The sequence below is a fragment of the Meles meles genome, chromosome 11, assembly GCF_922984935.1.
Source record: "Meles meles chromosome 11, mMelMel3.1 paternal haplotype, whole genome shotgun sequence".
Classification (NCBI taxonomy): Eukaryota; Metazoa; Chordata; class Mammalia; order Carnivora; family Mustelidae; genus Meles; species Meles meles.
The window spans coordinates 96,516,579-96,529,832 of NC_060076.1; the positions used below are offsets into that span (position 1 = coordinate 96,516,579).

Consider the following 13,254-nt stretch of genomic DNA (forward strand, 5'->3'; position numbering starts at 1 on the left):
GGGCCCCACGGCTCCGCCCCGGGGGTCTGTGCGCACACACAGTCTCCGCACAAGTCCTCCACTGGCCCCTACTTTGCGCCATCGTTCATCTCTGACTCAGGTTGGAGACTCTTTGTTTAAATTCTCATTGCTTGAGCACCTGGGTGGCTCAGTGGGTTAAAGCCTCTGCCTTCCACTCAGGTCATGATCCCAGGGTCCTGGGATGGAGCCCTGCATCAAGCTCTCTGGTCAGCATAAGCCTGCTTCGTCCTCTCTCTCTGCCTGCTGCTCTGCCTACTTGTGATCTCTGTCAAATAAATAAATAAAATCTTTAAAAATAAATAAATAAATAAATAAATTCCCATTGTATGACAGTGCCCTTCCCTCCTGGCCGGTACTAAGCCAGGGACAGTCACTGGAGGATGGACCCGGCCATCCACATGTGCGTTTGATCACCTCTCTCCTCGCTCTGTGGTCGTTCTCCATGGCTCAGCCGGTGCTCAGTGAAAGGGGCTGCTGCCCATCCCCCCCACCCCGGTGCTCCGTCTTTCAGCTCCCGGTCAGCCAGGGGCTGGGGGGCCTGGGTGGGGGCCCTCGGCAAAGCCCCTCAGGCAGCACGAGGCAGGCCAGGGCCAGGAGGACTGCGGTGGGCTGGAGCGGGAGCCACTCACACACCCAGGCCGTCGCCCCTTGAGGGCGTGCGGTCCTGCACCCTCGTCAGCGGGCTCTGTGTCCGCAGCAGACACCACGGGGCGATGCCCCAGAGCAGAGCGGCTGTCGCACCCTCTCCCCCGAGCGCTGGAGGTCGGAGTGCCAGCTGGCGGGTGTGCGATAAGGATCTGCTCCCCCACCGCGTCCCATGGAGGGCAGAGAGGGCTCTGGGGGCTCACAGGCCCCCTCTCCGAACACCCTCACATCAGGGGATTAGGGCTTCCCAGGGGATTTGGGAGACACACACATTCAGCCTGTAGCACAGGCGAGCCCACAACATGCCCGCCAGGAGCAGAGTCCTGACCCGTCCACAAGACCAGCACGCAGGTCCCAGAGGCCTCCCCGCAGGCATGGAACGTGGCAAGAAGGGCGCAGGAGGCTGGACCACGGTGTGCTGGTGCCGTGCGGGTCAACCACTCACTTCCCAGGGGGCCCCCACTGCCGGCTCCGGGCCACCAGTCGCTGGTCCCGAGTCCTGCCCTGCTGTGCCCTCGGGGCCAGTGGGCTCCCAGGAGCTGGACGAGTGGGCCGCGGCTACCCGAGGCGCCCCTGCCACAGGCCGCCTGAAAAGCCTACTGCTCTGTGGAGCGGGAGCCCCGCCACCGCGCCCGGAGGGGGTGCCCAGCCTTACCAGGCGGTCGCAGGCAGGCTGGAACGCGTTGGTCCCACACACGTACAGGGCGCTGGGGCCGAGCGGCTGCAGTACTCGGATGTAGTTGAGGCATTCCGTCTGCAAGGGGACACACGTGCGCATCAGCCGCCCGCCGCCCCACTGCCGCCCGGACCTCAGGGCACCGCTGGCCACGACCAGCACCCCCGCCGTCCCCCGCCCGGCACCTCGGCGGGCCCCCAAGGCACGTCCTCGCTTGGCCCTGCCTGGGCGGTGGGGACGGTCCCAGACCCGGCCCCCTGGACAAACCCGTCTGCGGCGTCCACAGGCCGGCCATCAGGGGCCAGGACCCCTCACCCCGTCAGTGATTCACCCTCTGCCAGGACGCCCGCCACCGGAGAGACCCATTTACTCTCGCTCGACACTTGGCACGTGCCTGGTGCGGCCCGAGCAGTGGGTGTGCGGCATCCCGTCTGCCGTCCCCAGGGATCCCAGCCCGCTGCCCCAGTGCGCGGGGCCAGAAACAGCGTGTCTCCGGGGACAGGCTGGGTGAGGGAGGGGCCCAAGGCTGTGCCCACGAGAAAGCCAGACGCCACAGAAGAACACGCTGTTTTAGGCGGACATGAGCGTACTGGGATTAGTGCTGTTGTCTGAAATTATCTCTGGTCAGGGAAGGTTTTCTGGGTTTCTGTGTGTTTGCCCCCAGGACCATTGCTGCGGGTTGGCAGGAAGTCACCCTCCCCACGGGAGCCGGGAGAGACGGCTGTCCCCGCGCGGCCTCCACATGGAACTGGGCAGGCCCTCGGCCCACTCCCTGCAACACCAGTGATACTGTGCAAAGCCTGCATTTCCCCATTTCCTACGGCAACTTTGGATCGAGTGATTTCAGCGAAAAACGAAATAGTGCAGCAGAAACATTTTTCCATCTGTAATGATTCTGAAGTCAGCCGACCACCGAGCTCTACATAACTCAGCTGCCCTGCCCAGCTCCCGAGGAAGACAGAGGTCCTGAGCTCAGAGACTCGGACACGGGCCCGGCCCCAGATGCGGGCAGGCCCAGCCGGTGGTGGGGTAACCTGGAGCCCTGGGGGCGGTGGACCCTCGAGCCAGCGCGCCGAGGTGCCCAGTATCTCCTGGAGAAGGGGCAGGTTCTCACGGGATGGTCCCTGCCCCGAATCCAGAAACCCTAGGCAACCCCTCCAGGCTACTGGGGCGCAGGGGAGGCCCGAACCCTGCATCTCACACCCTCAGTCAACAGACACGGGGAACGTTTTTCTCTGTGGAGTCTGAGACCCCCGAATCAACGCAACTAAGTTAACCTTCACCGAAGGGTTTCCCAAGTGCCCGTCCTGTGGGTTCCTGCGTTGAGAGACCCGCCTCAGCATTTGGGCACGCAGGGGAACCCCAGGATGGGTCGCGGCCACCCCACCCAGGGGTCCTGACACCAAAATTACCTGTCTTGATTTCCCCTTCTCAGCACATTTTGCTTTTTTATCTTCTGAGACCTTCCAGTATGCCTGTTAGGAGACAGGAGAGTCCGTTCCAGCGCACAGGCCCCGTTCCAGAGGCGGTGCCGGCGTTAAAACGCTCGGTTTGCAGAACGCACGCTGCCACGTCGGGCTCGGATACTCCCCCGACAGCAGAAGCGACCGCACAGCCAGGCCCGGCCAGCAGACGTGGAACCGAGGTCCCGAGCGACCGGGGCTTCGAGGAAGTCCCCCCAGGACCCTCCCCCGGAAGCCAGCGGTGCCTGGCCCCCCGGATTCTTGTTGTTTGCTAAAAACAGCAGCAAATGTCAAGTGCTAACGGTTTTCGATGGTTTATCAACTGGCTAAACCGCACGTGTTTTCAAGCAGCAAAGTGGGTTCCCGGGACGGTCTGTGGACAGCAGGACGCGGCTCCTTCCGGGCTTCTGTGCCCGCAGGCGTGGCGCGAGCAGCTCCGCGCCCCCCCCCCCCCCCATGCGGCCTCCCCCGACCTGTGCTCCTGCTGCCTTCACGCCCGGGGAGTGTGAGAACAGGACAGCCCGCAGGCGCCTCCCCGCGCCCTCCAGAGGACCGGCAGCCACAGGCCCACACCACAAATGCCTTCCCCAGATATCTGGTCTCCCACTGTGACAACCTGCGACGGACGCCCAGAGAGTCGCAGCCACCCGGGCGGTGCTCAGCGCTTAGGAAGAGCCTGGAGCGGCGGCAGCAGGCAAGCCCCCGAGCACGTGGCCCCACACTAAGTGTCCTGCATGGACGTGCCTGCCAGAAGGCGCGACCAGCACACGGAGCAGAGCGGTGCGTTTCCAGGGCGACAGAAGTTGTCATCAGAACGCGTGAAAGCAGAACCCAATCCCGATGGCGGCGTCCCTCAGAAGGTAAAGTGCCGATGACTGCGTCGATATAAAATGCTTAAGGACACCGGAGCATGAATGCCGATGGGCCCCGGCCGTGCTTGCCGGACCCCAAGGGGACGCAGGACGCAGTGAGAGAGAGCAAGAAACCAACCGCAAGTGCCGGGCTCATGTGTGAGGATCCAGCGGTCAAGGACAAGCTGCCACTGGCTGCGAAGGGACAGTCTGGGCTCCAGGCAGGGCTCGGGTGGCAAGGGAAGGAGCCACATCCCACATGCGTCTCTCCAGAGCCGTTCTGCAAACCCGGATAACGCAAACGCCGCTACCTCCCTTCGGAGGAAGGAGCTCATCAGAAACAGGCTAGCGGAGGCCACCACTTCAGGTGCGGATCCGACTACTTCCACAGAACTGGCCCCGGGGAAGGTGACCCGTTGTGGACGCCTTCCTGCTCCCACGTGGAGGAGAGGCCGAGCCGGGAGGGCCTGGGACGCAGCTCTGAGACGCTCCCAGGGCCGCAGCAGGGGGCCTGCCCGTCACCGAGGACGCGGGAGCGGTGGCTCTCCCAGAGACAGGCCAGGCCAGCAGCGGACGCGGACACTGGGCAGAGTGGCCAGCCCCACTTTCAACTGGCTTCCGACGTCATTTATGACTGTCTATGGAATCTGAACACCAATGATTTGATGACATTTTTTGGATGTGATTGTGGTATTTTGCGAATTCTGACAAAAAGGAGTCCTTTCCTTTAGGAAGGGGACACCTCGGGAACCCCTCGGGGATGAAGAGTGTGTCTGGGAATTTGCTTCGAGTAGAGCGAGCGGAGCTCGGGACGTGGGTGGAGGCTGACCCCGGGCCGCAGGAGCCAGGCGGGACGGGCCTCCTCCATCCCACTTCCTCTACTCCTGTGTGCGCCAGAGATTTTCCATGACGAAAGGTAAAAAATCCAAGAGGGCAGGACAGAGGCCCCTGGTGAGTGGCTGGCCCAGGGAGGACAGAGGCTGCTGGGAGGCAGGGTGAGGCGGCGGCTTCGGGGTGACGGGCCCCTTGCTGGCTGGAGGGCAGGAGGTTGCGTGGCCGGGAAAGGGCCTGACGCCCCAGGAGGGGCTGAGGGCAGAGTCAGGGAGAAAATGCTGGGCGGGTCTGCGGCCACACCGTACCTCATGCTGCTTCTCGGAGACGTTGTGCGCACTCAGGGCAAACACGGCTTCCCGGGCCCCCACGTACAGGGTGGTCTTGTCCTCGCTGAGCAGCAACACCGAGTAGTTGAAGATGCCTGGCTCGTGAAACTTCTCCAGGTGCACCTCTGGGGAGGGAAGAGAGAACATCAGACATGCCCGAGCCCGGACACGGCGAGTATCCCATCCCGCCTAAACGCGCCGCCACGTCGCCTGGGCTGCGCGTGGATCCACTCCCTAGAGGCGGCCACTGCCCGAGGCCAGCACTTAGACCCGCTAAGACAGTCACTAAGACCACGCAACCCTGCAAGGCCCCCGAGCCACTGTGCCCGACCAGTGCTGTGGTCCAGCGTCCCTTCCTGCTCCCTCCAGTGGGGTTCCAAACCCTGCACTCAGACTGGCCTCCAGGAGTGTGCCCTCTGAGGGGCATGACCTTCAAGCATGTGACCTCCCAGGTGATCTCAGGCTGCTTGCTGTCCACCCTCTCCTGTGTGTGTGTTTAATCTTAACACAGATTAAGTATACGAGAATGTAAATTATTTAAGCTTTTCTTATTCAGGAAAAAATGTGATTTAACTCAAAAGCTTAAAAAAATCCAATCCAGTAAATATATGCCTTGAGTCAAGCAGATTTCGGAGTTAAGCACCACGAAGTTAGAAACAAGTGACGTTTCCTCTCTCAAGAGGAAATTGCACGGTCAAGCAGGACGAGAATCGGGCGGACTGGCAGGGACAGAAGCGTGTCGGGCGTTTTCCCAAAGGGCGCTTGCTTCGGTCTGACCGTCCTGGCGTCCGCACGAGTGCCGTGAACCCGGGTTTTGTGGACCGCTGGTTCCACGTAAGGACCAGGCGTCCATGCGCTCTGCCGTCTGGATTCTCCCGAGCTGGAGACAGCAGCGTGGAGAAAGGCTGACCCGGCGCGCACAGGGCCTGGGATGGCCCACGAGATGGCTCAGCCCCGCCAGCAGCCCTCGCTCCTCTTGCCGGGAAGGCTGGGGCTCTCAGGACGCAGATCCCAGGAGAGGAAACAGACAGAGACTATGGACAGCAAAGAAAAGCAGCTGGCGGGAAACTTGGCCCCATTAGTCCCCAGACAAGCATTTGGAGTGGTTGTGCCCGGGAGCACACGGCACCTGCGCAGGCGGTCAGGGCCCTGGATTCGGAAATCTAAGCGGCAGTCCCCGAACGCGCCGGACAAGTGTTCCCCGTGCCCCAGGCTCCTGCCCGCCCGCGGGAGCAGGGCTGGCCCGTACCTCTGTGCTCCCAGGTGATCCGGGGCTTGGGTGCAAAGGCCACCGCCATCCCGAACACCATGGCCAGGGCGGCAAGCAGCCCCCCGACAGGGGCACACATCCTCACGCACTGCAGAGTGGGCTCGGGCAGCAAACGCTGGTGGGCCGGGGGGCTGCCGTGGGTGTCCTGGCGGACGCTGCTCACGGCCTGGCGGCTATGAGCCCTGGCACAGCCCGGAGCTCGTGGGCGCTGGAAACCCCGAGGACCCGCATTTCCCAGGCGCCAGGCGAGGTCACCACCGCCAATGCTGAAGGCTGCCCGGACCTTACGTGGTGGGCTGCTTTTTGGCCTCACGAAGAAATTCTGGAAGTGAGAACAAAGGTCAGAGATCAGGACGCCTGTAGTAACACCTGCTTCTATTCCCCGCCAGGGCGGGGTGGTCGGGGCGCAGGCTCGCGATGATGCTGCGATACAGTCACCAGGAGCAGATACCAGAGCCCTGACCGTGATGAGCGCCCACCCAGCTCCCCGGCCTCCCCCGAGCGCAGACACGTGCATGCCCCACTGCTGACGTCATGCAAAGGTGCAAACCAGGCAACAGGTGCCCCCTCAGACCCTGGCTTCCCTGCTCCCGTAGCGCCCGCCGGGGAGGTCAGCTGGGCCGAAAGACCGGGAGCACCGAGTGGAGGCTGAGCCGTGTGCGTGCACGCAGGCCCCCTCTGCACGCGCAGGAGCACACACGCACACGTGACCTTGCCGTGCGGGACGGTCGGCCTCCTGCTGCACACTGGCCCTGCCCCTCCGGCCACACCCGAGAAGTCCCTGTGCCACGGAAAGCACGGCCAGGGGCTCTCGGGATCCCTGGGAAGCAGCTCGTTGGAGGGCAGAGGCTGGGGGCTGGGGGCGTGTTGGTGCCCCAGCCCCCACACCTGCTCCACGTGCCATCCTCAAGGTGCCCTGCAGGGGGGGCAGGGCCGCCTTGCTACGGACCACTGAGGCAGGGCAAACGCCGGGGTTCACCCTGACCCAGGGCCTCTGCCGGGATGCCAGTGGGAGCGTGACCTGGATTGCTTCTGGCTTCTCAGGACGGGGCTGCAACCAGAAGCTGCTGGAACAGACAGGACCCCTGTCCCTCCCAGACATGCTGCCCCAAGCAGCCCCACAGGAGAGCCACCGGTACGCCCCACAGGGTTTCCGCTCCTGTGAGACCGCGGAGCAGCCTGCCTCCCCACCACAGTGGGCCCTGCTCACTCCCTCCCTCCCGTTCCGCCAAGCCAGGCCCCCTGCAGGGCTCAGGCCAATGGGCGCCTCTCCGGAGTCCTCCCTTCGCCCCCACCATCACCAGCCCTCAGGGGCGGTCAAGGGGCAGCCAGCGCCACACCGCCCTCAACAGCTCCCCCTGCTCAGCCTCCCCGGGCCCCCCCCGCAAGCTGCAGGTACCAACTCGGGCTGCTTCCTGACACCACAGCCAAACCGAAGCTCCCAAGAGGGTATGGGGGGAGTTCTCACTTCTGTTCACCTAGCCAAGCCACTATCTCCGGGAAGCCCTCCAGGGCTGCCTCCTCATCCCGCCCAGAGGTCACCTCTCATGCCGCTGGAATGCCATCGCGCGGCAGGACTTGCCCTTGGTGGCGCTGTGGACTTCGCGGGGCGTTCCCTGCACCTTTGTCTGTCTCTCCTGCCTGTGCCCCGGCCGCCGCTGCCCCGCTCCACTTAGTAAAGGAAGGACTCGGGGGGGGACCTCGGGGGAAGACTGACAGTGGGCATCGCCAGGCCTCAGCTGCCTGCCCCCTTTCTTGTTGGGGCACTGCTCTGCCTTTCCCCTTCCTGCCGAAGGCGTGCCGGCCAGGCCTGTCCTCACCCTGACGCCACTACGAGGCCGTGGAGCCAGGGCAGGGCGCACGCTGTCTGCGGGGACGGGTTCGCCCTGCGTGGGGGCGGCACCCTCTCCCACCGACGGCCGGAGGGCCATCCTTCTTAGGTCTGGGCTGTGTGGTCTCTGTCTCAGGTACTCAGTCCCGGGGGCGGCGCAGAAGCAGCCCCGACGTGTCATGGGACGCACGCGGCCAGGCGCCGGTCTGCAAGCCCAAAACCAGTCTGGGGTTCACGGGAAGGGCTGGCCCGACACCCCACGGCGAGGTGGGACTGGACGCTAAACGCAGAAGCAGATGCGCCACACAGTGATGCAGAGCCAGAGAGGGAGAGAACAGAGGAAGGGACAGGGAGCAGGGATGGAGGGAGGGATGGGGGAGGGGCGGGGGAGGGGCTGGGGAGGGGCGCGGGAGGGGGGAGCGAGGGATGGGGGACTGGTGGACGGAGGGGGACGGGGGACTGAGGGACGGGCAGAGGGACGGGGGAGGGACGGAGCAGGGGAGGGACGGCGGGGGACAGAGGGAGGGCTGCGTCCCGGAGGAGGGAGCGCGAGGTGCTCATTCTCCGGGGAGCCAGCTCTCAGCCCTGCCCACCACGGGGGCCAAGCATGGGACCCTACGCTCCTGCCTGCAGCACAGCATAGGGGCACGCGGTGGCTCCAGAAGCCCAGCCAGGGGAGGGCTCTGTGTCGGGTCCCTGACGTGACCCACAGAGTCCGGTGAGCACTAAGTTCCCTGCAGAAATCCTCCGCAGCCGCTGGACCCCGAGGCCCCGGGGACGGGCTCTGTGTGCAGGCGATGCTGATGCCTCCCGTCTCGCCCCCCCACCATCTCCACCACCGCCCCGGCACCGCCACCACCGCTCCGGGCTGCACCACGCCCACCCCCTTCCTGACTCCTGACCCCTCCACAGCTGCCCGCCCGCCAGCCTGCTTCCGTTCTTGCCACCTGTGGCAGAGCTCGCCCGCTCCTGCCCCAGCATCCCACGTCCCTCTGTTCTTATTCACGGGATCTTGATCACACTCAGCATGGCAGGGCGGCCAGCTAACTAGGTCTCCCAGCTTCCCTGGTGGCGGTTCTAGCCGAGGAACTGTGAACAGAAGTTACTAGGTAAGAAATCCAGGAGGGCTCTTAAAGAAGGCTGACTCAGCTAGTGCTGGCGTTTTTGCCTTCAGTCTTTCCGCTGGTGCCTGGAGCCCCTATGTGATGGTTGGAGCTCTGGGTGCCACCGTGTAAACACGAAGACAAGAGTCTCACTCTACAAAAGGCCAAGCAGAAATCCACTGGGGACCCTCCCAACATACTGGAGACCTTGCACCTGCTTTCTTCTGCCAATCTCTAGACCTGCTAACAAGTCAGTATCTCTTTAAATTACTGTTTTTCAGGTTCTTATTACCAGCAACTGGATACAATTCCAAACAGATCCCTCCCTATAGTGCACTAACTAATCAGCAGGGGTGGCCAGAGTAAGGATTCTGATGTAAATCAGAACACATCACTTACCCACGTGAAACGTCTCGCAGATTAAACCTGCGTGCGTGGCTGTGGTTCCCCTCCCTCGCAGCCTGTCCCGTCTCACGCCCCCTCCACCTTTCCATCCAGGCCACGTCTGCACACACAGAGCTCGGCCCGTCTACAAGGCTGCCTGTCAACACCATTCTGAACACCTCCAAGTATGTCTGTTCCGGAGCTCAGGTGTGTAAGCCTCACATGCAGTCTTGCCACTTGCCCTGAGGAGACGTCCCTGCCTGTGACTGGCCTGTAACAGGGAGCGGCTCTGCTCTGAGCTCCCACTCAGCTGTGGGATTCGGGAACGCTCCACGTCAGGGTACGAGCAGGGGCTGTGGGCAGGAGGGCAGGGGGACGGTCCCGCAGATGCAGAGGCGCCACGCGCTTTTCTTTGCTGCCCTGGAGCAGGCGCTGTGCTTGCGGGGGCAGGGACGCGGGAACTGTGCTCTCTGCTCCATTTCGTGGACTCTAAACCAGTTCAGGATACAGTTTGTTAAAGACGCACACTTGCTCGGAGAGGTACTCCCCGATCCCAAGGGCGCACGAGTGAGGTTTAGCACGAGCGAGCCCACAGCCTGGGTCACCTGCCGGCTGCAGACTGGCGGCCCGGTGGCCCGTTTCGTCACCCCACCCCCACCCCAAATATCACCGTGGAGCCAAGTTTGGTTGGCAAAGGCCCAATGGCAACACCGAATTCCTGCCCAGGGCCCTGAGACAGAGGGACAGAAGTCCCTTTTCTGGGCAGCCAGGCGAGGACCCAGACGCAGCAGACGCCGAGTCCCTGCACAGCTGGCGTCCACGCGGCTTGCCTCAACTCTCTCAAGGCCAGCCTGGCGCCGCTAAAGGACGGAAGCCACGAGGACAACAGCGGGAGAGCACGGGGGCCTGAGCAAGCCTCACCAAGCCCGGAACCCGGAAAGCAAACAGACGAGCGTCGCTGGCCAGGTGCTGGGGAGCCCTCCCCGCCCGGTCTCCATGCCGCAGGGGCTCCGCGTCGCACCACGTGCCGACGTCCAGGCCGGAGGCGGTGCCCTCGAGCTCCCGACGTGAAGTCACTGGATGCAGGACACGCCGCACGACAGCACCAGCTGCGGCCCGCCCTCGGCCGCACGCATCCAGCCGGCCCATGGCTGCAAGCGCGCTTCCGCGAACAGCACAGGGAAGGAGCGACACCTGTCTAACGCGGGGCTCCGAAGCCTGCGTGGTGCAGACAGTGTCCGTGCCCACCGCCAGCGCCCGCTCGTCACGGCTCGTGATCATCGCGCTCTGTGGAGCCGCGCGCCACGACCAGAGCCCGGCGGTGGGGACGCACCAAGGAGGGGGGAGCGAGCTGGGAAATGCCAGTTCTGACTGGAGAAACGGAACGTCCAGTTGAAGGACGGGAGGGAAAGCTGAGGCGGCTTCGTCCAGGTTGCACAAAGGGGCACAGGCGACAACGGGGAGGGAGGGGAGAGCTGGAGCCTGGAGTCGGAAGGCCCACGTCCAGCCGGCAGGGACTGCAGAGGACGGCGGAGCGGACACCAAGAACGGGCAGAGAAATAAGAAGACGGTGTCCAGAACGGGAGCCCCCGCAGCGGGATGAGGGAGGGGAGACCGCCACACCCAGCGCGTGGCCGGGACAGCGGAGACCTTCGGAGATGCAGGGGCTCCTGGGTGCTTCCTGGAAGAAAAGAGGCCATACAGGGACCTCTCCGGGGCCACCCGATGGCTGGGAGGGAGAAGCACGCGCTGAACATCCCCGCCCTGCGGCTTCCCTCCCAGAACCCTGAACGGAGCCCGATTATCCGCAAGGGAGAGCTCCGACACGAGCGCTCCTAGGACTCCTGCCTCCCCAACATCCCTTCCCGCCTCGTCCTCCTCGCTGAGCGTCAGGCCTTGAAACTGCCTGTGGCCCTGGCCCTGTCTGCAGTGGGCAGGACCAGGGAAGCACAAACAGCCCACTTAGGAGACCAAGGCCAGAGCTGGGGAGAGCCCAGGGGAGGCCCGAGGGGCAGGAGGTTTCACGAATAAGTATCCAGTGTGAACCTTAGAACGGACAGGTTTGATCGGGCCAGAGCTCCAGCAGGGTCGGCACCGCCCCACACAGACGTACCAAGTGAGCCTGGGCAGACGCCGGGAGGCAGCGTGCACACCTCCTGAGAGCTGCCCACGCAGCCGGAGACTTGGCAGCTGGCAGCCACGCGGGCTGGTGGCCACGCGGGCCGGCGGCCACGTGCTGCTCCAACCAGTCCACATGAGCAGAGGGAACGTTCTCAACAGCCCTTTCCCTCAGACCCACCTGGACACTGCCACCCCGGAGCTGGGCGGCCACTTGCTTCCGGCCACCCCGGGCCACCGGGACCCGGCAACACGCTGGAGGGTGTGAGCGAGCTCCTTGTGCAGGAGCTCACACGGGCTGCCCAACACCCTCGGCCGGACCCTGCCTCGCCCACCTGAACGGTCTCTCGGAATCCACCCCGCCAGCCGACAGTGAGGGCCCACGCTCCCCGATGTGCTTCCCGGGGAGGGCGGTGCGGCCGCACGCTCCGCTTCAGGACAGAGAGGGGCTGGGTGGGTTTTTCTTTCTCCAGAAGCATGCGTCACCGTGTGGAGTCCCCGCACTGCCCGCGGCACACGCACCCTTGCACTCGGACCGCGGCGCCCCTGTGCTCCGGCAGGAGGCCTGGCTCTGGGATTATGGGGCCATGTGCATTAAGGACCACTAAGGACCATGACGGAAACAGTAAAAAGCACACAAGGGGATAAGGTGCCCGTCGTGTTGGCTTTCCCGGGCATTTCTGAGAAGCAGAGGCATTTGACCAGGAGCCGGGTGACAGGTGTGCACGGTGTCCCCAGCAGGAAAGAGTCATGCACAACCCGGAGCCCAAGAGGAAGACCGGGTCCCACAGCGTCAGCCCCAGTACGTACACACCCTTGTGCGAATTCACGAGGCGTGCAGGGTCCTGCTTTAAATGCGAGCACGCGTGTGAGCAGAGGCTCCAACCCCCTCGCTCAGGCCAGCGGGGCCTGTCACACGCCAGCTTTCCACCTGAGTGTCCCTGAACGACGTCGGAAAACCACGTACCCAGCGACCGGCAAGGCCTGGGGTCAGTTCACAAACTGCCCACCCGTCTGCACGTGTGCATGTGTGTACACACACGGGTCTACGTGCAAATAGCTCGTAGCCATGCGTGTGCGAGGAACCGCACACCTGTGTGCACGCGTGTCCAGTGCGGCCGCGCAGCTGTGTTAAGCACACGCGTGTGCAGACGCCCACACCCATACGCGTGCACGCCTGTGTGTGTACGCACACGCAAACATGGTGGTGTGTGCACCCTCCGCCGCACGCTGACCAGATCTGGTGTTCTGTTCTGACTCGTGATCGGGGACTGCCCGCGGGGACCTGTAAGCCATACTCCGGGGACTGGGGGGGCCATCTGGGATTGGCTCTGTGACCTCTGGGGGTCACAGAGGAGACACGGTTCATGCCACACGGAAGGCCTCACGGGCTGCTCTGAGCAGCGGGATGCCAAACCAACACTGTGAGCCCACCTGCCGGCACCCCGGGAATCTGCCAAAGGGCACCCTGCCCGCGGGCCTGCTCTGCGCAGACGAGGTGGGCAGGGCGGCAGGCCCCCTGCACAGCAGGCCGGCAGCAGACGACAAGCACCTGCCACAGCTGCCCCTCCTTCTCGCCGGCCCCCAGGCTGACCCCATCTTCGTTCTCTCGGCTACCCCCAGGCTGGCCGCCCCCCACGCCCATCCCTGTCCCCCTGCGGGCCCACAGCGCCCTGGCTGCACTTGTCACCAGACTGCCCTCCCACCCCACAGCCCCACCCCCTCGCCTGCC

General features: G+C 64.2%; 1 protein-coding gene across 5 annotated transcripts in view; it reads right to left on the bottom strand.

The window, feature by feature from the left end:
* The window catches only part of SEMA4D (semaphorin 4D), a 60,923-nt gene that overhangs the window by 23,018 nt on the left and 24,651 nt on the right, over nt 1-13,254 (bottom strand). For all 5 annotated transcript variants that reach the window (XM_046022039.1, XM_046022035.1, XM_046022036.1 and 2 more), the window contains 4 exons: nt 6,066-6,408; nt 4,796-4,941; nt 2,755-2,817; nt 1,322-1,420 (listed from right to left, as the gene is read on the bottom strand). In XM_046022039.1, coding sequence (XP_045877995.1) covers nt 1,322-1,420; nt 2,755-2,817; nt 4,796-4,941; nt 6,066-6,408 — 651 coding nt within the window. The remainder of the gene's footprint in view (nt 1-1,321; nt 1,421-2,754; nt 2,818-4,795; nt 4,942-6,065; nt 6,409-13,254) is intronic.